This window comes from Prenolepis imparis, unplaced genomic scaffold, assembly GCF_030444845.1.
Source record: "Prenolepis imparis isolate NDT839.2.m4 unplaced genomic scaffold, iyPreImpa1.0 SCAF_1, whole genome shotgun sequence".
In the NCBI taxonomy this organism is placed as follows: Eukaryota; Metazoa; Arthropoda; class Insecta; order Hymenoptera; family Formicidae; genus Prenolepis; species Prenolepis imparis.
The window spans coordinates 7561865-7584734 of record NW_028141159.1 but is presented as its reverse complement, the minus strand read 5'-3'; the positions used below and the strand labels follow the sequence as shown (position 1 = coordinate 7584734).

General features: G+C 33.2%; 2 protein-coding genes across 7 annotated transcripts in view; one reads left to right on the top strand and one right to left on the bottom strand.

Moving 5' to 3' along the window:
- The window catches only part of Cnc (NFE2 like bZIP transcription factor cap-n-collar), a 101126-nt gene that overhangs the window by 3186 nt on the left and 75070 nt on the right, over window positions 1-22870 (bottom strand). For 4 of the 5 annotated variants that reach the window (XM_083052449.1, XM_083052465.1, XM_083052475.1 and 1 more), the window contains exons 8-11: window positions 1032-1320; window positions 540-691; window positions 266-451; window positions 26-124 (exon numbers count right to left, since the gene is read on the bottom strand). In XM_083052449.1, the coding sequence (XP_082908575.1) occupies window positions 26-124; window positions 266-451; window positions 540-691; window positions 1032-1320 (726 nt within the window). The remainder of the gene's footprint in view (window positions 1-25; window positions 125-265; window positions 452-539; window positions 692-1031; window positions 1321-22870) is intronic. The other variant, XM_083052457.1, reaches the window with a different exon arrangement.
- Window positions 17614-22519, top strand: Vas (ATP-dependent RNA helicase vasa). Of its 2 annotated transcripts, none has more exons than XM_083052508.1 (4): window positions 17614-17832; window positions 19310-19412; window positions 19635-21671; window positions 21876-22519. In XM_083052508.1, exons 2-4 carry the CDS (start codon window positions 19347-19349, stop codon window positions 21954-21956), a joined length of 2184 nt encoding a protein of 727 aa, XP_082908634.1. In that variant the 5' UTR covers window positions 17614-17832; window positions 19310-19346; the 3' UTR covers window positions 21957-22519. The 2 variants fall into 2 exon arrangements, with proteins under 2 accessions (XP_082908634.1, XP_082908625.1); XM_083052499.1 differs by having other exon boundaries at window positions 19329-19412; window positions 21876-22518.

Sequence of the window (22870 nt, the reverse complement as noted above, 5' to 3'; positions counted from 1 at the left end):
TTAAAAATATTATACGCATAGTTACCTTTCTTATCGCGAGAAATTGGACGTTGAAGAGATCCTGAACTCTCAGCAGGCAAATGATAGGTGTGATTATGATGAACATGTTCTATTGCAGATCGCCCTAAAAATAATAAAATTATTTTTTATAAATTTATGTGAAATTATTACGTAGAGTATATATAAAAAATGATTATATGCATAAACAATAATATATTCATCGTCCATAATAATGTTTCTGAATTTTGAATAAGTTTATGTATACTTTTTTTACCAGATTGATGACGACTGAAATCCACACTACAACTATATTTAATTTCAGGCTGTGGCCCGGCTGCACCCTCGATTGGTCCAGAATACGTGTTCCCTGGTGCTCCCGCACCAACTGTATGTGTGTCATATTCATATTTCATTGGAGTGGTCGGATGTGCAGTAGCTCCTAAAGGTGAGCCTAAAAAATAATTTCACGGTTAAAATTCTCTATATCATCATTCTATATACTCTGAGAAAATTGCATGGAATTATTTCTAAATACTAACAAGTGCCTTGTTCTTGAAAATATCGCTTGGCGAACATTTGATGTTTCTTTTGTGCGACTGGCGGTACAGTCCGTTCTGTTTGACATCTCGGGGAGCCGGCATTTCTCCCGGATACCGAGTAACTACAGTCTACGTATGGCATGCGATATTTGCTACAAAAATGAAATCAAAAGATTATCGATAAATATTTAATTAATATATTAATAATATTGCATATAAAATTCTTATTCTACATATTACATTTATGATTATTAAATCTTGAAATCAACCAAATTCTGTGGCTTAAAGACAAAGAAACTATTGAGCTTTCAATATATAGCTCTCAGTATGATATTTCAACTTATATAGTTATATTATACTTTAAAACACAATTATTTACAATTAATCAAAGAGGAAATTAATTGTCATATTTTTTAAATTTATCAAAGATTAAGTATATTACATATTAATAACTTCCTCACTCTGTTATGGATATTACTATTACATAATTACCTCGCGTAATCCATGGTATAATGAGAGTCAGCCTGAGTATGGCTGGAATTTGATCCAGTTTCCATCCATTCGCCGTCCGAGAGAGATGGTACGCGTTCGCTACCCATACTACTGACAGCGCTGTCGCTCGAAGCGTCCATCCTCTCGTCGGTTACACCAGGTAGAGTCGTGACACTCGTAGTCGTCGAAGTCGCGCCGCCAGCCGTCTGCACATTCGGCAGTACCGCTGCACCGGTGGGTCCGGATGCATTGTTGCTACCGTTGTCCAACATGCGCATAGTATACATGCCTAAAAAACAATAAATAATAATATAAATTATATAATTTCATATTATATAATTACTTTATACGAATAATTAAAAAAGTTAAATGTATACTCTTAAAAAATATTTATTTCAGAAACATTTGATTACGAATAACATGATATTTTTGCACATAGTGCAAGTGTTTAGGTTTTTTTTTATTCGATATAATCACTTCTTATCTCGTGTGAATGCAGTTTTGTATTTACAGCCCTAAAATCATATTTGCAGAATACGCATATCGAAGTAGGCCGTCGCCTACATCTCGTGCATGAAAATTTTCCGCGAACGTAATGTTCTTTCGCAAACATCTTGTTTGAGCAAAATTTAACGCGACTGTAAAAAAACAAATTGCAGAGAATCGAATGCAATTTCTGATATGTTGGTATTCGAGCCTTTCGATAGTAAACACTTCTTTGCAAACATGACATTTGCTACAACCGGTTTTTGCGATGACTATATTTAAAACATGTGCAAGTATCACACTGACAATCTACTATGATCTGCAGAATAATCTTCGTAAAAATAAAAAAACATATGGAAATATTATTTATATATTTATACAGAGATTATTTTAACTATTGATTAAAAAAATTACTTTTTCATATAATTTGTATATTTTACATGCAAAAAAAATGATTTTAATTGCTATTATGTTAATTTATCTATTCCAATATGAAAGAGAGATTTTTATATATCTATTACTAATATAAATATTTAAAAAATATATATATCAAAAAAGCCTGCGATAATATTCAAGATAATTGCGAGAATATAGAGATATATCATTAAACAAGCATATATCATTAATCAAACATGCCTATTAATATCAATCGGATTTAAAGTCCACCGATTGTACACAAGATAAGATTCACAAGAAAGACGTACAAACATATGGGAAAAAATACGTTGGCACATAAATCCCGTTATCAGCAGATTATCATTGTTGCAAGAAATATTGTACGACTAGTTGCAAGAAATAAAGTTACTGCAAACTTTTCACTGACCTATAAACTTCACAGTTATTTTGAAACAGACGATCGATCTGCCTTATTATATGAATAATAGAAATAGAGTTCTGCCAATTTTTTGTCTATAAAATTATCTTTGCAGTATATTATCACAGTAGAATCGATTATTTAATCATGAATGTATTAATCATAACAGCTAAAAATATAACTCCAAATATTCTCATTTATAGCTTTTTCTTAGATGGGGAGAGGAGATATATGTATACCAGATATTTACACTAGATAAATACACTAAATATCTTCATTTGCCAATGTTGATTATGCTATTAATATGCATTTAGGATTATTTATAAAAAAAATACATTTTTATAAAATAAATATAAAACTGATATTTATCGATTGCCACTATTTGTTTTACTTAATTTTCTTCGTAAACAAAATAAATATCTTTTGCAATTTAACGCTTATAAGCACAAATCATTGTCCATTACATGAAATATATAAATGAATGAAATATATTCACAGTCATTCGTAATTACTGTGTAAACATTGAAAAATCTATTCCAAAAATTTTCATATGAGTCTCATAAGCTTATAAGTCATAAAAGTTGATACAGAGATTTTGGATTGGTACTATTTATTTATATTATAGTATTATTTTATGTGGCTCTCGCATACAGAGTAATAAAGAGACGGAGACAAAAAAAAATTCATTTCCGCACGTATTAATAAACATGCATTTTCTTAAATCGCGACACTGCATATCGCGTCCACAGTGCAATAGACGCGCTGATACAACATTCTTAGAAACGGTCAGAGTGACCGAGTGCCTTCAAACCGTACGTGACTGGTTCCAGGTTTTACTCGTTATTATCAACTAGTTTCGAGGAAAGGAAATGCGCCGTGCATTTTTTAACTCACTCAACTAACGTTGCACAGTTAATCGTCTATTTATTCTTTCTATCTTCTGTTTCTAAAAGCAAGTATTTTATGCAAGTAAAAGAATAGACGGCGCTTTGTGCACTTGCAACTTCACAATATATTATAGCAAATACGCGCGCACCTGTAATATATAAGATATCAAGAAAAAAATCAAAACAAAATTTTTATTAAATCTTATTAGAAAATTTAAGATATAGATATATGGCCCTAATAAACTCATAACGAAACTTTATAACATGCGTGTTATAAAATGTTTATTTACCATCGATTACCAAATGTTACATAGAGTGAATTGTTCTTATCGTGTTTTTAAATTGAAGCTGTGAAGATAGATTAACAAAAGATATAACTTTCATTTTCTTCTTTTTCCTTCTTTTTTTCTTTTATAAATAAAATAATTAGCTGCTTCTTATAAAACTATATTCGTGCAATGTTATGAATTTATCGGTTTTTATACCATTTCCTTTCTTTCCTTGTCTCTTTTCTTCATTCTTCTCTTATTTAATTTTCTCTTCAGATGTTTATGTTTTTATTTATTATAACTCGCGATACTACATAGAGTACATAGTTACACGATTTTTATTACTGTATTTACTGTATTATATGATTGAGAATATATTTATATATACAATTAGTATTTGATAGTTTTTAATGCGCGTTATGAGAGCAGTTATTCTATTGCGTTAAAAAAATATTTTTTAAATATTTATTTTATATTTTTATGTACAAAAATTCGTTATATATTATTTACTCCGCATATTAGAAAATGGTCTTAGATAAATCTTATTCAATATTTATAACACTAGTGCAAACGCACATGCATCAAATACCAAATTATCATGACTCAGCACGACACAGACGATAATGTTATCACGTTGTCAAGAGTTACTTCTCAAGGATCAACCGAGCGTTCAATTCAACGTCGCGTTATGTAATGCTTATTTTTACTTAAGTAAAACATTCGACTCTCATTCTAATCTCATTATACCCAAGATGATTTCATTAGCGGTGCGTGTGATCTAATCGAGCTGTCACATGGATCGGTAACGATGACGCAGATCGTATGATCGGGCAATGTAAATATATGTATAATAAGTACTATCTCTTTCATAAAGAGCAACTGAAAGATGTTATTCACATTTTTCTGACTTCCTGGTCGCGCGAGTCAGGGTCGATAAACATGTGACGCGATCGCGATATGGAAATTCGAGTGACGTTGCAATTTTCGCGGTTTGTTTCTACAGATATCTGCGAGCAGTCCTGAAACAAATAAGCGGTGGAGATGCTCGATATATGCTTTCAAAAAATACATAGTATTGTCGTTAATATCTTTTTCTTTTTCTTTTAAATTCTTCTTTATCGTAAGAATATATATTTGATTTATTACGATATCAATGTCCAATAAAATTGCGTCATTGTGAAAGATTATAAAGATCATAATATCAACTATGTAAACAAATTCAGTTTACATTTTTTCAAATCAAATGAAACGATAGGAATTATTTGGCATACATCATACAGAATATTTGAATATAAGCGAAATTACCTACTTGGAATATACACGATAACTCCCATCGTCGCCATGCAAGCTCATCGAAGAGCTTGACGATTTCGCGAAGAATCTTGATTTAACCTTCTTCGATGTGATTACAGCATCGAAATAATTACGTAAACGATTTGACGTTGTTTTTATTCTCATTTAATCAGAGCATCATCGAACAGCAAAGTTTCTTGTCGTCGTGTGCAAATCGTTTCTAACAAAGTCTAAAAGTCCGAAAATCTTCGCTCAGCTTGATAAAGATCGCAGTCTGTACGAGATCAGCAGAGTCTGCTCTTAGAGTCAGCGACGAAGTGTTTAGCACCTCCGCTCTGCCAGATGTTCCTTTCTCTCTTTCACAATAGTCATCGAGAGTACGTCGGCTTTACCTCTCGCGCTGGTGCATATTAATTATGGCCAGCTAATGGAAGCTAACATGCTCGACGTGCGTCGCGGTTAACAAAATCAACATTTCCAGAACCGCGAGCATACCGCAGAAACGCGACCGCGCACATTCCTCGACATAAGTACCGTCCTATGCGCTATCGCTCGCGAGAGTGGCTCTGAAGCGTGGCTCTGGTGATAGAAGAGTCTATCTCGTCGAAATATATTCGACGATACTATTCGTCGGGCATGTCAGAACGAAGACGAAAAGAGTTGATGCGCTAACACGCGTCAGAAGCACCACGCAATCTCGTGCGGCGATATGAAGACAAGACGAATATCGAATCCATGACTGATAATACCACTATCCAATATTACGTTTTCACGATAACACGTTCAAACTCTCTGGAAATTCCTGCATAAATCGTGTTACATTGCAAAGAGTATATCCGTTGGTATAGAGCGCGATTTTGTTCCGAACTAACGTCAATGAGTCACAGGATGAACCACAAGAGTGCGTAAAAATGTCACTTAATTCTCTTTTATAATAGTTAATTACATTCTCAACTTTATCGTTTATACTTTATATATATCTTTACACACATTTCATTTATATTTTGTACGTATTTATATTATTATTTCGCGTTTCTTTTTTTTTTAAATTATTCTCATGCTCGACGTACGTGCGAACACGTCGCTCAACACGACACGGAGTATGCACGCGGTGAACACGAACTGTATTGTCCATACGAGCGTCGTTCACACCATTCGTCGTACAGATAAGACCGGGTAAAACCTGCTGGTGATTGATCTCGTGAGGAAACGAACACGCACGCGACGATACTCACTCGACCTGGTAGACACGAACGCCGCGTAAACATAACTAGGTACTCCGCGGCGCGGATCCGCGGGTCTGAGTCTGACCCTGCATGGGGCGTAACCACTCACGTACAGAGAGGCTGGCGACTAGCTTCACTTTTCACTGCGGCATTGGACGGCACCCGGCCACGCGGTGGGAGCAATGTTGCTGACTGCGCGCTATAATTATAGTATTCGCATATATATCGCATTATAATTTCGTCGCGACGTATACTACAGTTTTTTTTCATGAATCATATAACGTACTCGAAATCGAAATTGCTATTGGGCGCGAGTTTCCGTGACGAGACGTCGATTCGGCGATTATCGCGTTGATTATCGACCCGTTCACCGATCACTGATTGACTTCTCGGAATCTATTTCGTATTTTTTCTCTCGCGGCTTTGTTTTTCCTGCATACAGATTTTTTTCACATTCTTTGAATCTTTGTCGTCTATGTGTAAGCTTCAAATTGGGTCAATATTCCTCGATGGCAGAATTGTGTGAAACACATTTTTATGCACATAAAACGTATCATATTTTTCACAACACAATAATCAGTTAAGAGTAGTATTTAATTGATAAAAAGCAATAATAATATATTTATATCTTTAAATCTACAAAATCGATGCTGTAATCAGCGATATCCAGCCTTTTTTTTATCAGCAAATTGGCGAGGCTGCAAGTGGTCGTTCTTACAAACACGAGTCTTTTCTGATATAACTGAACAAGTAAAGTATGCGAAAAACCTGAAAATCTGGTATTGCTTATGTTCAGCTATATGATTTATATCGTTTCATTATCATTGCTTGTTTTATCTTATTAATAGAATCTTGAGCCTGAATTACTGAAAAAGTATACCGGTATAAGGAATATTAATATAATAAATAATTTTAAGCCATCTCGTACAAACTGTGAGAGAAGGGAGAATGAAATATGATAGTTGAATATCAATTCGTTACGTTCAGTAGAGAGGTAGATTAATATATTAATATTATTATATAGCATATATTTAGAAGCCGTAAAAGAGAACGCGATGCTACAATGTGTGATATAAAACAATACCATTTCGTAAAATTTTACGTACAAAATCTCCACAGAATGTGTGTATTATTTTCTCGGAAAAAGAAAAGAGAGAAAGAAGGAAGAAGGGCAAATTGCATTCATTCCGATCTATTCAATTTGTCAATTTACAAATGCAATGCCCGACGGTGCAAAAATATGGCTCGTCTTCGTACATACTAGCGCTTGATTAATTATTTAACATACGTAACATTTCGCGAATGTAACGCGAGAGAGTTCGACGCGATAATCGCGCGACGTAAGAGTCCAGAGAACGTAACTGCTAATAAGTATGCAGGCAGCGGTCATTTGTACTTTCACCGTTCCTCGTGGGTGTAAATCGCAAAGTTGTTTCGCGTGTATGCGTGTAATTATATCTCACCATGTTGCGCGACGAATGGGTAGAACGCGTAAAACCTTCACTCCGTTAATAATCCACAGAATAGGCCGAAAAACATACGACTCGTAAAACAAATTAAGATGCTAATTAGAATGATTTTTTTCTTACGATTATCTATTTATAAGAGTACGGTGTTCTCTCTCTTTCGTAATAGTCATTACATTGCAAAGCGAGTGACGCAATGAGTGCATGTATGTTTGCGTATTACGAATCATTCTCATAAACTTTATCAAGTTAAAGTCAAGTGAGATTTAATTCATTTTGTTACGATGTTTTAGAGGTAAAGAGAGGAAAAATTACACTTTTAAGCAATATTCTTAATTTTAACGTTTGAATAATTCTTTCTACTTATTTTATACAGAAGAGATAGATTATTCTAGATATTATAATAGTAATGATCGAGATAGCAGCATGATTCCTTTTATATTTTTTATCAAAATTAATATTTTATGCAGAAAATGGATTATTCTAGTTATTATATACTAGTAACGATCGAAGTAGCAGCACGGTTCCTTATATCTTTTATCGAGATTAATATTTCTTGCAACTTCATTATTTTTAACGACACTTGTTTATCACAGAAAAAGAATATATATTATACACTCAAGGACTAGAAACTACTGCTTTGTTAAAGAACAGAAACACGCTCTATCTTTTTATTTTAAAATAACTTGCAAAAATCATAAATCTTGCTGTACGAAGCATTATGTAAAGATACTCTGAAAAACTTGCACATTTGCACGTCCACTAGAGCGGAGAATTTATTCAGATATAAAATATTCTCGAAGTGATGGATAGTTAGACGAATTCATGCAAAACATATCGGGTCTGAAAATCGCAAAGATTCTTTTTTTTCTCATTATATTCCATATAGCACGTGACGTCTCTTGAAACCGGGCATCTCGGGCAGCGTTTTTTTCAGAGAGTTAATTGGAGAACTAGTAGAAGAGCCTTTCAAATCACCGAGGTCGCGTGACTAAGCGTTTCAAATATGGACGCGATATCTGTTCGCCAAGCTCGCCGAATGATAATAAAGAACATGCGGTCGTGCATGTAACTATTTATAACCGTGTGTGGTTTCCGAGTTGAGTCGGAGTGTCGACGCAATGTTTTCATCTAGAACTCTGTTTTGGGATAAAAGCGCGTTTCTCGTATCTCTCTCTATGGAGAACAGTCGAAAAATATAATGAAAGAAGAGAAATAATAGAGGATTTTGTGTTAATTCTCGGAAAAATATCTTATCCCGAAAATTAATGTAAGTTACATAAATATTTGAATCATTTGGATATTATTATAAATAGTGTTCTCTTAATTTATTCAGTCGAACAATTTAGTCAAATACTCTTGGACTGCTACGGAATAGTTACGGAAAAATCATACGCGCAATTTTTTTCCATTTTTGCGAATAAAACATATGGAAAAAAATGTATTCGCTCGAAACGGTAACCAGTGATCTGAAATTACCCGATACATAATAATCGACTGAAATGTTGCAGAACATCTGCGTGACGTACGTGATGGAAATTAAGCAGCAGTCGATACTTATTATGACGGCTATAGAGTCAATATTTAAAAGAACTTTATATCGAGTATTTGGTTACGTATAGAATATGCGCACGTAGGATGTAAATGCGAATATAAAACAATGTTACGAAAGTGGAACGGTGCAGCATCCTCGTATGACGGGATGGAGCATCGTCCTCAAAAGCATCGATAATCGTCTGTCTCGTAACTTGAACTGGCCAAATGACGAATTAGCGGTTTCGTTCGTCATGAACGTGACTTGAAGTCGAAGAGAAGCGTGCAGTGTGTTATCGTGTTGTATAAAGAAACGACGTCGCAAATCGTCGACAGTGATAAAGTTCGCGTTTGCTGCACTCCTATGTAGATAGCTACAGTTGTTCTTTTTTGCTTACCAGTTATTATCTAGCCTTTTATGCGAATGTGAGATAATCATGTTTGTCCACGACGATCAATTATGCTATATTTAAGACGCTGATGTGCATATAAAATTTTCCAAAGCAATTTTCCGGCATTCCATTTTGATGATTCTCACACGAGTAACTGTATCTTTTTTTTTTATAGAACACAATAATATTAAGTATAAAAATATATACGTAACAAAAATTCTTATCAATTCAAATTAACTTGATATTAAAAAAGTAAAAGATATTAATTGATAATCATCATACCTAATTAAAAAAATTAAATAACGATGTTCTAATTATTAGTATTGACGAACATTGTCTTAATTAAAACATAAGAGAGTTGCTTATGTGTGTTTTAAAAATAATTTCTACTTAAATATTTGGTCTTTTTTTATGTCTTAGAGATAAAAGAGTTTTGGAAATATGTGATTTTATATATATTATGCAATCCACGTAACCTTCCTTCTTTAGACAAGTCTTTAGACAAGTCTTTAGACAAGTAAGTCATAATGCATGTAAAGTAATAAAATTACTGCGACGTTCTGAATATTTTAAATTACTAATTAAATTTACTCATCAATTTTTTATTTTGCTAGTACGAATCTGTATATTTCTCATTAAAAAGATCAATATCGTTATTATAAAAAGAATATTTCTTTATTTGCCGTGATCCAGGAAGGAATCACAAGCATTATTCTTCCTATGAACTTTTTTTTTTATAAATTTCGAATATTACTATAACATTATGTATTTACGATCGTCTTGTCCGATGTAGTAATTAAAAAATATTCGACGTTCAATCATATCTATATGCGAGAACGCGATGCAGTGCAACATCGTTGCAACGACGATTCCCTTCCGAATTCCGGGGCGCGATTTTATAATAAGCGCGAGTCGAACGAGCGGTAGCAGGCGGTTAAAGCGGATTTGCAGAACCGCCCTTGCAAATCCGAGAGCAATAAAGAAGCTTTGTAAAAAAAATCAAAAGCGGGAGCGACTCTCAAGCCGGTTGCGAGAGCAGTACCCTCGGTCAGGGTCGGCGAGTGTAAGCGAGCACGAAGGTAGATCAATGTCGATGTCGACTCAAGTGTCACCGGATCTAAAGTCGACGATAAGCGCAACGTTAGCGCGGTCGATCGTGCTAGAGACCGCCATCAGAATACGTGATAATCCACGGGTAAAATCAGTTCCGTGATACACGTTCTAATACGGCGATTCGAAAACTCGAAAAGAAAAAAATCGTCGCGGAAATAACACAACGACGCGGATGATGCGGTAAGCCGATATTCAAATCGAGTCCGATTGGATTCTAAGCGCGTGGACAGCGTCTGGCAAATGCAATTTAAACTCGCGCACATATATTGATGGACTCGAAATCCTCTCAAGCCGGTTCTAAACGACCAACTCGTTCGCCAAGCCGAGATGAACCGAGAAAATCATAAGCGCGACGCGGAATCGACGGGACAATGTAGCGACTGATGCAGAGATATGTCACATTCTTATTTAAGATTGAGTAATGGATAGATTATCTTTTTTTTTTTAGGCATATAAGAAAGCGGTATATATTTTGTTTTTTGTTGTAAATGATACATTTCTAAACATAAATTTTCGATTAAAAATGAAGAGCATTTTACCAATGTTAATTTAAATTAAATTTAAAATATTGTTCATTTATTGCTCTTTTATGAGTTATATGAAATAGCATGATAAATTAATTACATAAGTGCGAACACACATTTGACACAAATGAATCATTTAAAACTGGCTCTTTTTTGTGACGACTCGTTATTCGGCTCGAATCTCATGCCGAGGTAGGCGAATTCTTGAGCACGAGATTTCGCAACTGTAATGGGAGTAGCTGCAATTTCTACCGTAAGATAATGCCGTCATGAAACAACGTTGCGTTATTTCTTGTTCATTCTTTTGCGCCGAAAGCGCAAAGAATTTTTTTTTTTTAATTTAATTATCTATTGAATATTCAATAGCTGGTTAAACGATCCTGTCAACACTTTACGCGTCGCATTACATAATAACGATTGCTAATGATAATGAATTAACTGTTGTATGTTACTTTTAACTTAATGAACCTAAAGTATTTGCTTTGTTTCAAATTATTTTTATCGCATCGCTTTTAATTCTAGAAGTAATCGTCAAGATTTTTTTATTTTGCCGCAACATTTTACACGACGTTAATGTGTTCCTCGCCATTAAAAATGGTATTAATTTTTTAATTAATTAATTAATTAAACACTAAGAATATTAATTAAATTTAATTAATTAATTTTTGATTGATTTTCCTATTTTTGAAATAAAACAAATCAGAATTGTAATTTTTTAGAGACAACTTTTCAAGGCAATCGAAAATTCTAAGCTAGACTTTTAAGTCAAGATCAAGATGTTGACAATGATATGAATATGTTTTGACCCGAATGAATAATCGAAAATATGATTATTGCCGATACTTAACATTGTTATAGATCCCCCTCTTTCTCATCGCAACGCGTGCAAATGCAAATTAATAATGCGACACGTATCATCGTCGAATGTCCAACCTGCGAAAACGAGATCGAAACGCATTGTCGCGTCGGGGCTCCTTGGGTGAATCAATTTCATTCTATTATTACGATCGCTGACGAGATGCAACGGCAAAAGAAGGCAGATGACTCATTTGGCCGGTTGTGACATACACACATACATACTTACCTACATATGTACATGTGTATGTATGTGTTGTGTAAATATACATGCATATACGCGCACGTTCTCTTACGCGCGCGAGAAGAGAAGGTATGAGTCGTCGTGCCGCTGCAACGATCACTGCCTGCAATCGTTTCTCCTTCATTACTCATCGCCTAAGTGAATGATGCAAATCATGTTCCGGACAAACAGTCGCATTTACACGCACGCGCAAGAGGACTCGTACGCGTTTACGTTAACGCATATGTGTGCTTCTCTTTCTTCTCGCGTTGGCGGCAGCGATTCCCATTCCACTTCAACTCGTAATTTCTTTCATGCAATATTTATGATAGTGGAAAAAAAGTAATTTGCCTCAAAAGCGAAATGAAATGAAGTTTTGCGGAAGTGATACCAGAATTCACGCTATTCGATATTATCTCTAGCAGTAATTAGTATCTCGAAACAAAACTCTTAATTTTTTTATATAAGCGATTAATTAATTATTAAGAACTGTAAAATAGTTGAAGTTGTTGCTATTGTGTAATTGATATTGAGTATCTAATGTGAGACATTTAATAGCATTTTTGCATATCACAGGTTGGGAATCGCTGGCGTAGGAAGACTTGCATAACACGCATCGTAAACTGTCTGTCTAGATCAGCTGACACGCATAATTATTTCGATGAAGTACGATCTCTTTTTTTCACTCTCATTGTACACAACATGTGTAATCGTAATTAAATGCGACTGCAGTCAATGTTTGAAAAACGATAATCGGCAAAATATTACAAAGTATGTGTGTCAGAATATATTATCATATTATTTATCCTTTATTTTTTATTCTGTAGTTGACCTTGGATATATTATTTAGTCTACGTTATATACGGTTCATAAATATGCGCATAATCAGGCGCTTAAAAAAATATGATTACGTTAATCATATTTTTTCGTGCTTTACTATTTTGTATCGCGAGTATGTGAATTTTATCATTTAAATCTTTTTTCTCTGAAATCAAATCTCGTATTACGTTTCTCGTTCTGTCAACGAAAAATATACGTAATAGCATCAAACGTCTCGGAAATGTTTATAAAGCGGATACGCTCTTATAAACTGACGATAAACTAAACAAACTAAAGCCAACTCAATAGATACCATTGAATATATGAGAGAGAGAGAGAGATTGAATGCTATTAGAGATATCCAAATCTATCCTCTTTGTAAATTGAAGACATGAAGAAATAATTACATTCCAAACTCCACGGCTATGATGATGAGACAAATTGTTCAAAGATTTTTGCGTATTTCCTATATTATTAAAATTGGAGCGGTGTTTAATGAAATATTTCGTCTTTTAAATGATAGCAAAAGGCATAGTTAATTTTAATTGCAGTTCCATATAAAAGAAGGTGTTTTTCCTAGTCTTGAAATGTAATAATTATATCTTTTCTCTCTACTTATGAAAATATGATCTGTAATTTGCAATTTCTTCGTTCTATGACGGCTCTTAAAATATATTGTTCTCTTTCACGATTTAAAAATCTAATCGCCTTTACTATGTGCGAATATAAATGCATACGAGAGTCGATTCAAAGTCGATCGGTCGGCACTTTATGATATTATTTCGAAGTTGCCGATTCACGTGCCATGAATATTTACAAACGGCGGTACTTATTCAACTACGATGGCTCGTTGTTTTATCGCGTTGACTCGATTAATCGAGTTGTTCGAAACGAATGTGATGCGCCTGATGGGAACGAGCATTGCACTAATTGTCGAGGACACGGCCGTACAGAATGCTAATTGTTTTCGAATGGTGCACACAATTACGCTCTCACACGTTTTAGTCATTCTGTCGAAAAGATCTCGGCATTCACATTTGTCGGCGTCATAGAGAAGTGCGCAAACGACTCTCGTGTGACTATTGCCATTAGTCATAATTAATATTCTAGGAAGTGTTTTTTCTCTACTAGAAATTATAAATGCAAAAAATTAAATAATCTGTTCAATGTTGAAATGCAAACGGTTTTTCTGTCGATTGGAAGTCAAAAGATCTTGCGAAACTATTTTTTATCACAAAAAGAGAGAACATAATATATTTTGATATACATTGCATATATAAAAAGATGACCGTTTTCGAAACTATATATCTGCAGTTTCCTTCATTGTATACAAGATATTTAAATTTTTTATTTTCAGTATGCTCTATTGCACCGTCGTGCGAATGTTTAAAAAAAAACATGTGTCTGAAGGCCGTAAAATTTGTTGCATCTATAATCAAAGAGCATCGCGATCATGTGGTTATACCGCGCATCATCTAGAATCTAGATTATGGAGACACGGAATGTCTAGAAATTTAAAATAGCGATAAATCACGTCAAGCAAAAATTATGTTAAGTGCAACACTAACGCTTCTGTTATACGTCGCATATTATTCCGCATTTATTAGCAACAATTATTACAGACTCGTTTCGAGCAAACACTCGCGACGATTCAAATTCCGAATGGATCGAGTATCCGATAGCCGAGTGCATATCTATGCATAATAGTTTAAAATAAGCTGCATACTACGCGCCGATCGGAAATTCCACGATTCCTGCAAATATATTCGATCGCGCGACCCGCGACCTCGATTTTCACAACACGTTTCTCTTTACTGCGAAACGACACAGGAAATCGCGGTGATACGTAGTGCGATATCTTCGAGAATGTTTGATGAACGACATATGTAACTTGCTGTAAGATGAAGATGCTCGAATCAAAAGCTAATCAGTCATAGAATAAAATTTTTTAATCTTAAATTTAATAAATTTAATAAATTCAATAAATTTCTTTAATCTCTATAATTTATCGAATATATCGAAATATATATATTGTAAAGATATAGAAATATAATAAAGTTAAATTACACATGGTAATCACGTGTTGCATCGGCCGCACCCTGATCCGAACGTTTCTACTATGAGGACCGTATGCAATGATAAGAAGGATATCACGGCGATATATAGTGAGATATGTCGCGTCCCGGTATCGAATCGCGCGCGTGTCGCAAAACTTGGAGCGACGTTACGTTACTGGAAACTGGGGCCCCTATCACTCCGCAAAGCGACATGATTCTCTTCCTCTTTCCTTCGTCTCTTATACTGTGAGACACCTACACTTTTGTTAGGTATCTCACGCGTGCATTGCGTGGCTATTACATGTATCACCCGCACCACGCTTATGTATGCATCCTTGTGGCAAATGACGTGCACAACGTAAGTCTGATAACATGAAAATATGATTATAACTTATTCGCTAATGACGCGCGCGCACGTCATTAAATTATTTATTTAATTTTTCTCTTCATTATTTTTTACGAATCGAAGGATATGTTTCCGATATGGTGGTCATTAAGGAAATTTTTCCAATGATCGTCATATATGTCAATCTATTGATGTGATAAATAAATCTCTAAAATTGATTTGCAATGTTCAAGAAATATAACAATGATATAGGCGAATACGTGTGAAATAATCCATCAAAATCAATAAAAGGTCGTTATATATTGCATGTAGTAATCGTTTGAAAATAAAAGTCCATGAATTTCGCTATGAGGACATTGCCACAGGAAAGAAAAATAATGAAGCGCCTGTTACAAGTTTGACTGCTATTGTATGGAAATATGGGAAATCGGTGCCACAATGATTGCGTCATTATCAACACATATTCAACAAATTTAATGTACGACAATGTAATCAATATGAAAATACTGCATATTATATATATACGTTAAATAATCTGTCACACGATATAACAGAGTTTTCAGATTAATCAAATGTGTTATGTTATCTTTACTCGTAAACGTGCAAATTAAAATTAAAATTTAATCATACGAAGAGGAATTTTATTCCATTATATATTTGCGATTCGAAATATAATATATCTTGCAAATTATATTAAATTGAAAACATAGCACAATAACAATATTTTAAATTTACATGATAGTCGAAATTTATTAAAATATATCATAGAAACAAAACAGCGTACGAAGAAAATAATTATACTTAACAATTACAATAAATATATAAGTTATCACACGAAGACATAATAAACTTTTCACGAATATCACAACGAATGGACTATAGATTTGTCTTACATATTTACATGAAATTTAACGTGGCATATTTTTCTGTTATATGATTATATACACAATGGGCAATTTTGCATATCACCAGCTTGATACCAGTTGCTTGTATCGCGCTTACGTTCGCGTTCTGGACAAAGGTGCTTTGAGAACAATACGAGGCTCGAAGGTGCGATACGGAATGACTCAGCGTTTATATATTAATAAGTGACAACCGCGCGTATAGGATAGCGAATTCTTAATATGGTGCAAAATTAGATTAATGATAGAAGAAATTATATATATTTAGTTTTAATCTATCTTAATACTTTAAAATGGAAACATTATAATTATAAATATCTTCACAAATTAATATGTCTCGAAATAATACAAAAGTATATTTTGTATAAATGTGTACAGACATTTATGTAAAACATGAAATATAGCAGTAAATAGTAATACTGGAGAGAACAGATTCTCTTTCGCGATTTATATAATATTTATTTATTGTCCCGCTGAGGAATTCGTAAAAAAACGTTACTACAGACACTATAAATATATATACATATGTACATAAAGATTATAGTAACATATTATCTTTCGACATCATGAAAAAGAAATATACATACACAATTTTTTTCTACTCTATTATATCCGATTTTTGTTTGTATTCTTCACAAAACCAAATATCGACATATACACCCAATGTTGTTATTCACTTTCAAGGTCGGGATATGTATCTTTCTCTGTTCCTTTCTTTTTATCTTTTTATCTATCTCTTTATAAATCGTAATATTCTGTTATTTAAAAAAAAATTATACCATCTTTCATATATCAAAACGGATCTTACGTAAAGTGTATATACACGCACACACAAGTGTTTTGATATTAATTTCTGAAGATTTATAACAAAAAAAAAAGAATAAATTATTTTATTTGAAACTTAATATCTGTTATCATATAGAATATTTTATAGCCGTATTTGAAAAACTTTTACCAGAGAAGTTTGCAAAAAATGCTTTGATATTAATTCCCAAAGATTCATAACAAGAAATACAAATAAATTATTTTATTTTAAACTTAATATCTGTTATATAGGATATTTATAGCCGTAAAAAAATTTTTGCCAGACAAGTTTGCAAAAAATTAATGATACATTCCTATGATATAATAGCATTGAATTGATAAATTATCAATATTTTTTTCATAATATATTTTGATTTTGATTAGATATTAGAAAAGTGAAAAAGCTTTTTATTGCTCGCTCTGGATAATGTGACTCAAAGGCGCCGTTATGTGATATGTGATACTGATAAATCAGATAAATAAAAGACCGCACCGCGCGCGGAGAACAGATCTTGCGCCTGTACGATCGGGCGAGGAGATGGAAGGGATGAACCGCGTAATGCGCATGCGCGCGCCGGTCCTTTCTGTAGTTCCGCAGCTGATCTGCGAAGGCTGCGAAGAGCGCCATACAACGTCGATACGCAATTCGCGGCAGTTGGTTTGTTAGCGCTGAAAGTACTTTGGATCGTACATTCTAGCTGTGTTATTTCAATCTCGACGCGATCGCTGATTAAACGATTCGTAATAAAGGACGCGGAAAGTATCCTGATTAGTACTAACGAGACGGACAAGGTACGTAAGCGAACGAGAAAGCAGTGATACGTTTCATCTCGGCCATGTTAGCCGGGAGGATGCGTTTTCGTAATCGATTGTCTACCACGTGATATAATAATTATGCGTTGATATCGTGTTAGCGCGTGTAATATACGCCGGCAATGTTTATCGTCTGAAATTAATTGCGATTGCAATTTTCTCGCGATCCTGTATAAAGTACGCGATATTGTTTAGTCGTGAAATAATATCAGCATTGCCGGTTACACAAAAAAAAAGTCGATACTTGAGCATTTTCTTTGTCTAATTCGTGGTATTTAGCCGAGAGCCGCTTCATGGTATACACGCATTCCTTTGATGTATCGATATATTTATTATATTTGTATAAGAAGCAATCAGGTAGTTGTTCAAAAGTATTTTTAATCGAATCTCGCGTTTTTTATCAGTTATTCTGCTATGAATATTCCGAAGCAACTAAAAAAAGATATAAAACTTGATATTTTACAATCGGACCGACAACAAGAAAGCATATCAATAAAAATCAATCAAGATGTAATTATCAATTTTTTAGTATTGAAAGATCGAAAATCAGAATAATGCTATGTGCGTGTGTGTGTGTGTGTGTCGGAATATAAATTTATATAAAATGATCCAACTTGAAAGAATTATATTATATGTATAGAAGATATCCGTATTATATATACGAGTGTTACTCACAATTATATTTTATCTGTTCGCGCATGTTTATGATTTTCATATATTTTTGTTTCTTCAACACATATTTCTAAGCAAAAACTAATACGTACTAAATACGTACGAAGAATGAATAGAGCGACTTTTTTCAGGCATTAATAAATTATAGTAAAAAATGTATATTTGCTAAGATAATAAACTGCTAAAAAATATCTTGATTTTTATAAAGATAAAATTATAATTTTTGTTATAAATAGTAAATTATTTTGAAAATATTTTATCATATATAATTTTGTGTATTCGTGTATATAATAAAATAAAAATTTATGAAATACTAATAAAATGTTTAAATATATATAATTGGAAATGTTCAAATATATATAACGTAAAGAACTTTTATTCATATAATTTTTGAGGAATATAAATTAAAATTAATTTCTTTACATTCATTAACAAACATAAATAAAAAAAAATATTGTTATTTTGTTGTATAATTTAGGTTGACTATATTGCAATTATGCAATTATATGTATAATATTGTGAATATTATAATTTATTAATTTTACTTGCTCATAATTTACGTACAAATTTATGTATAATATTATATTATTTTCATTACTTTATATTCAAGTGTTTTTTTGTGATGAGTAAATAAATTTTGTTTTTTATTTTTTTATCTTAAAAAGCAATCCAATATATTTAGTAATTATGTATGTATTATTAAATTAAAAAATTTTTAACTATACATTTTATTTGTACATGTTAAATATATTTATATGCTATATATATTTATATATTTATATAGATATGTAATGTGCAATTAGGTACTACAATAGGTAAAGATGACTGAGGAACAGTGGGGAATGAATGATATGGACTTTTCGCAGCCGCCAGTAAACACGTCCTCGGTAAGAATTTGATTTTAAATATTTTTTTACACAATTGTAATATATATATAATTTTAATATTATGCTATATATGCGTGTGTATGTGTATATATATATATATATATATATATATATATATATATATATATATACACACACACACGTATACATATATGTATAAATCAATAAATGATAAAAAATAAATAAGCTGGTCATTAATGTTGGTATTTTATTTGTAAATAGTTTGAAGAAGGACGTGATCCCTCTCGTGGCAAAGGACGTGGTACAATTCCATATAACAATGATACAAATCATTCTATAGGAAGGAATAATTCCCACGACAATGGAAATACAGATGCCCATCAGGAAAACTATGGTGATAGTACTTACAGTGGAAATAATTATGGAAATAATGAATATGAAAGCAATAATAGTAAGAAGTTTGGACGAAACAACAGAGGACAAGACAATGATAGACCGCGTTATGGAAATAATAGAGGTGGTGACGATGGAAATGATCATAGGTGGCAAGGCAATAGAGATAGGAACAATAGTAGGCGAAATAATAATGAAACTGGAGATAATAATGAACATGATGGAAATTATCAAAACGATAGAAGAGATAGACCAAGAAGAAATAGAGATGATAATGAACATGATGGAAATTATCAGAACGATAGAAGAGATAGACCAAGAAGAGATAGAGATGAAAATGATGGAAATTATCAGAACGATAGAAGAGATAGACCAAGAAGAGATAGAGATGATAATAGAGGTGGAAGAAGTGGCGGTTATGGTAGGAACAGGGATGGTGATGATGATGAAAACAACGACAGAGGACGCAGAGGAAACGACAGTGGACCTAGAGAAGGAGGCAATAATGAAGAAGAAAAAAAGAGAGAGATTTACATTCCACCAGAGCAACCTAACGACGAAAGTTCTTTGTTTGGAAATGATGTGTCGATGGGAATAAATTTCAATAAATACGATGACATTGAAGTAAAAGTATCCGGTGAGAATGCACCGCGGCCGATACAATCCTTTGATCAATCTGGCTTGAGAACTATCTTGTTGGATAATATTAAGAAATCGGGTTATACAAAACCTACTCCCGTTCAAAAATACGCCGTTCCGATTATAATGAGCGGCCGAGACTTGATGGCTTGCGCGCAAACAGGTTCGGGTAAAACTGCAGCATTTGTACTTCCCATCCTACACACTCTGTTGGAAAACCCAAGAGATTTAGTTACAACTGATTCTTCCTGCGAACCACAAGTGCTTATTGTATCACCCACACGCGAGCTTACTTCGCAGATTCATCAACAAGTTAAGAAATTTTCCTTGGGTTCTATTATACGCGCTGAACTTGCTTATGGAGGAACATCAGTCTTGCATCAGAGAAATAAAATATTTGCCGGTTGCCACGTTCTAGTCGCGACACCAGGTAGATTGTTGGATTTCATGGGAAGAAGCAGAATTAAACTTTCTTCCTTACGTTTCTTGGTCCTGGATGAAGCTGATCGAATGCTAGATATGGGTTTTCTACCCGATATCGAAAAGATAGTAGATCATGAGACAATGGTGCCGGCATCAGAAAGACAGACTCTTATGTTTTCTGCTACCTTCCCGAATGAGATACAAGAACTTGCAGGTAGATTTTTGAAGAATTATTTATTCCTTGCGGTTGGAATCGTAGGTGGTGCTTGCGCTGACGTAGAACAGAATTTCCATCAAGCATCTGGCCAGCCCGAGAAACGAAAATTGCTGAAAGAAATTCTAGATAAACAAAGTCAGATGGGAAGTATAGAAGGTACTTTAGTATTCGTCGAACAGAAGCGACATACAGATTTCATCGCTGCTTTCTTGTCTGAGAGCAATTTCCCGACAACCAGTATACACGGCGATAGACTGCAGAGAGAACGAGAAGAAGCCCTGTCCGATTTCAAACGAGGAAAAATGTCGATCTTGGTAGCAACGGCAGTTGCTGCGCGAGGCTTGGACATTAAAAATGTCGCTCATGTAATTAACTTTGATTTACCAAAGACAATCGATGAATACGTTCATAGAATCGGACGAACCGGTCGTGTAGGAAATCGCGGCAAAGCGACTTCATTCTTCGATCCAAATGTGGATACGCCGCTCACTGGCGATTTGGTTAAAATTTTGAAACAAGCTGATCAAGCGATACCTGGCTGGCTAGAGTCTGGTGGCGGTGGCGGTAGCAGAACCTTTGCACCAGGAAGAGGCTCAAGAAGATTCGGCGGGGAGGATATCAGAGGCGTAAGTAATACTATGCAATTTAGATTTTTGATTAAATGTTGATAAAATGTAATTTATTTTTATATATTCTATAATTTTGCCACTGAATAGTGAAAATTCTGGATTATAAAAGCCACGGAGAATATAAATGGATCAAATTAGAAGTTTTAATAAATATTAGATATAGTTAAATATATGTAAATAGGATTTACTAATTTTCTACAGAACAATAATGCATATGGTGAGACAAACGATGATGTTGGTTATGCACCTCCTGTTCCGGCAGAACCAGAAGAAGTATGGTAGACAAGACGTGCCTCCTATTTTATATAAGTTACTATGCGTTCTCTTTAATTTCAAAAGAAATATGGCAGATTCTACAAAGAATATGTAGACAAACATATATTAGACTGATGACTATTTTTTCTTTCTTTTTCATTTTTTTTTAGTTGACAGAATTATTTCATAATGTATTTTCGTTATATATTGCGTTATTATTACTATTCAATTTCAGATAACTTATTTTATAAATATTATGTAATAATATATTATATATTAATATATAATATATAATATTATATAATATATTATATAATATATATATAATAGTTAACAGTAGACATAAGTCCACTGTATAATTCAACTGTTATATAGTAATAGTTAGTAAACATATGTCTGAAGTTATTCCAATAGCTAAGTTTTAGATGCCAAAGATGTCTGCGAATTTTAGATTATATTGATTTAATTACATTTATACGAAAAAAATGTATATTCCTGAATAGGGATATATTTTTTCTTTCTTTTTTTTTTTTAATTGAAATCAAAATATCTCATGGGAAGTGATATTGAAAGTTTATTTATCTTTTTGATAATGATAATTAACAAATAATAATATGATTTATGAAACAATGTGATTACATTACGTTTTCTTTTGATGTTATATTTTTATATGTTATAATAAAAAATATAACTTTATAATAAACTTTATACTTTTATAATAAAACACTTTCTATTGAAACATATCTCAATAAATTTCAATGTGTTTAGTTATAGGTTCTAATATATAGTAACCAAAATTAGTACATTATTATTATCAATTAGGATACTTTTGATACATATAAAGAGTGAATATGTTTAACTGAGTAAAAGATATTAATGAAAGTTGTGTTAGAAAACTGTTATAGACTTGTTTTAAATTTCAATTCGATCTACTATTTTTG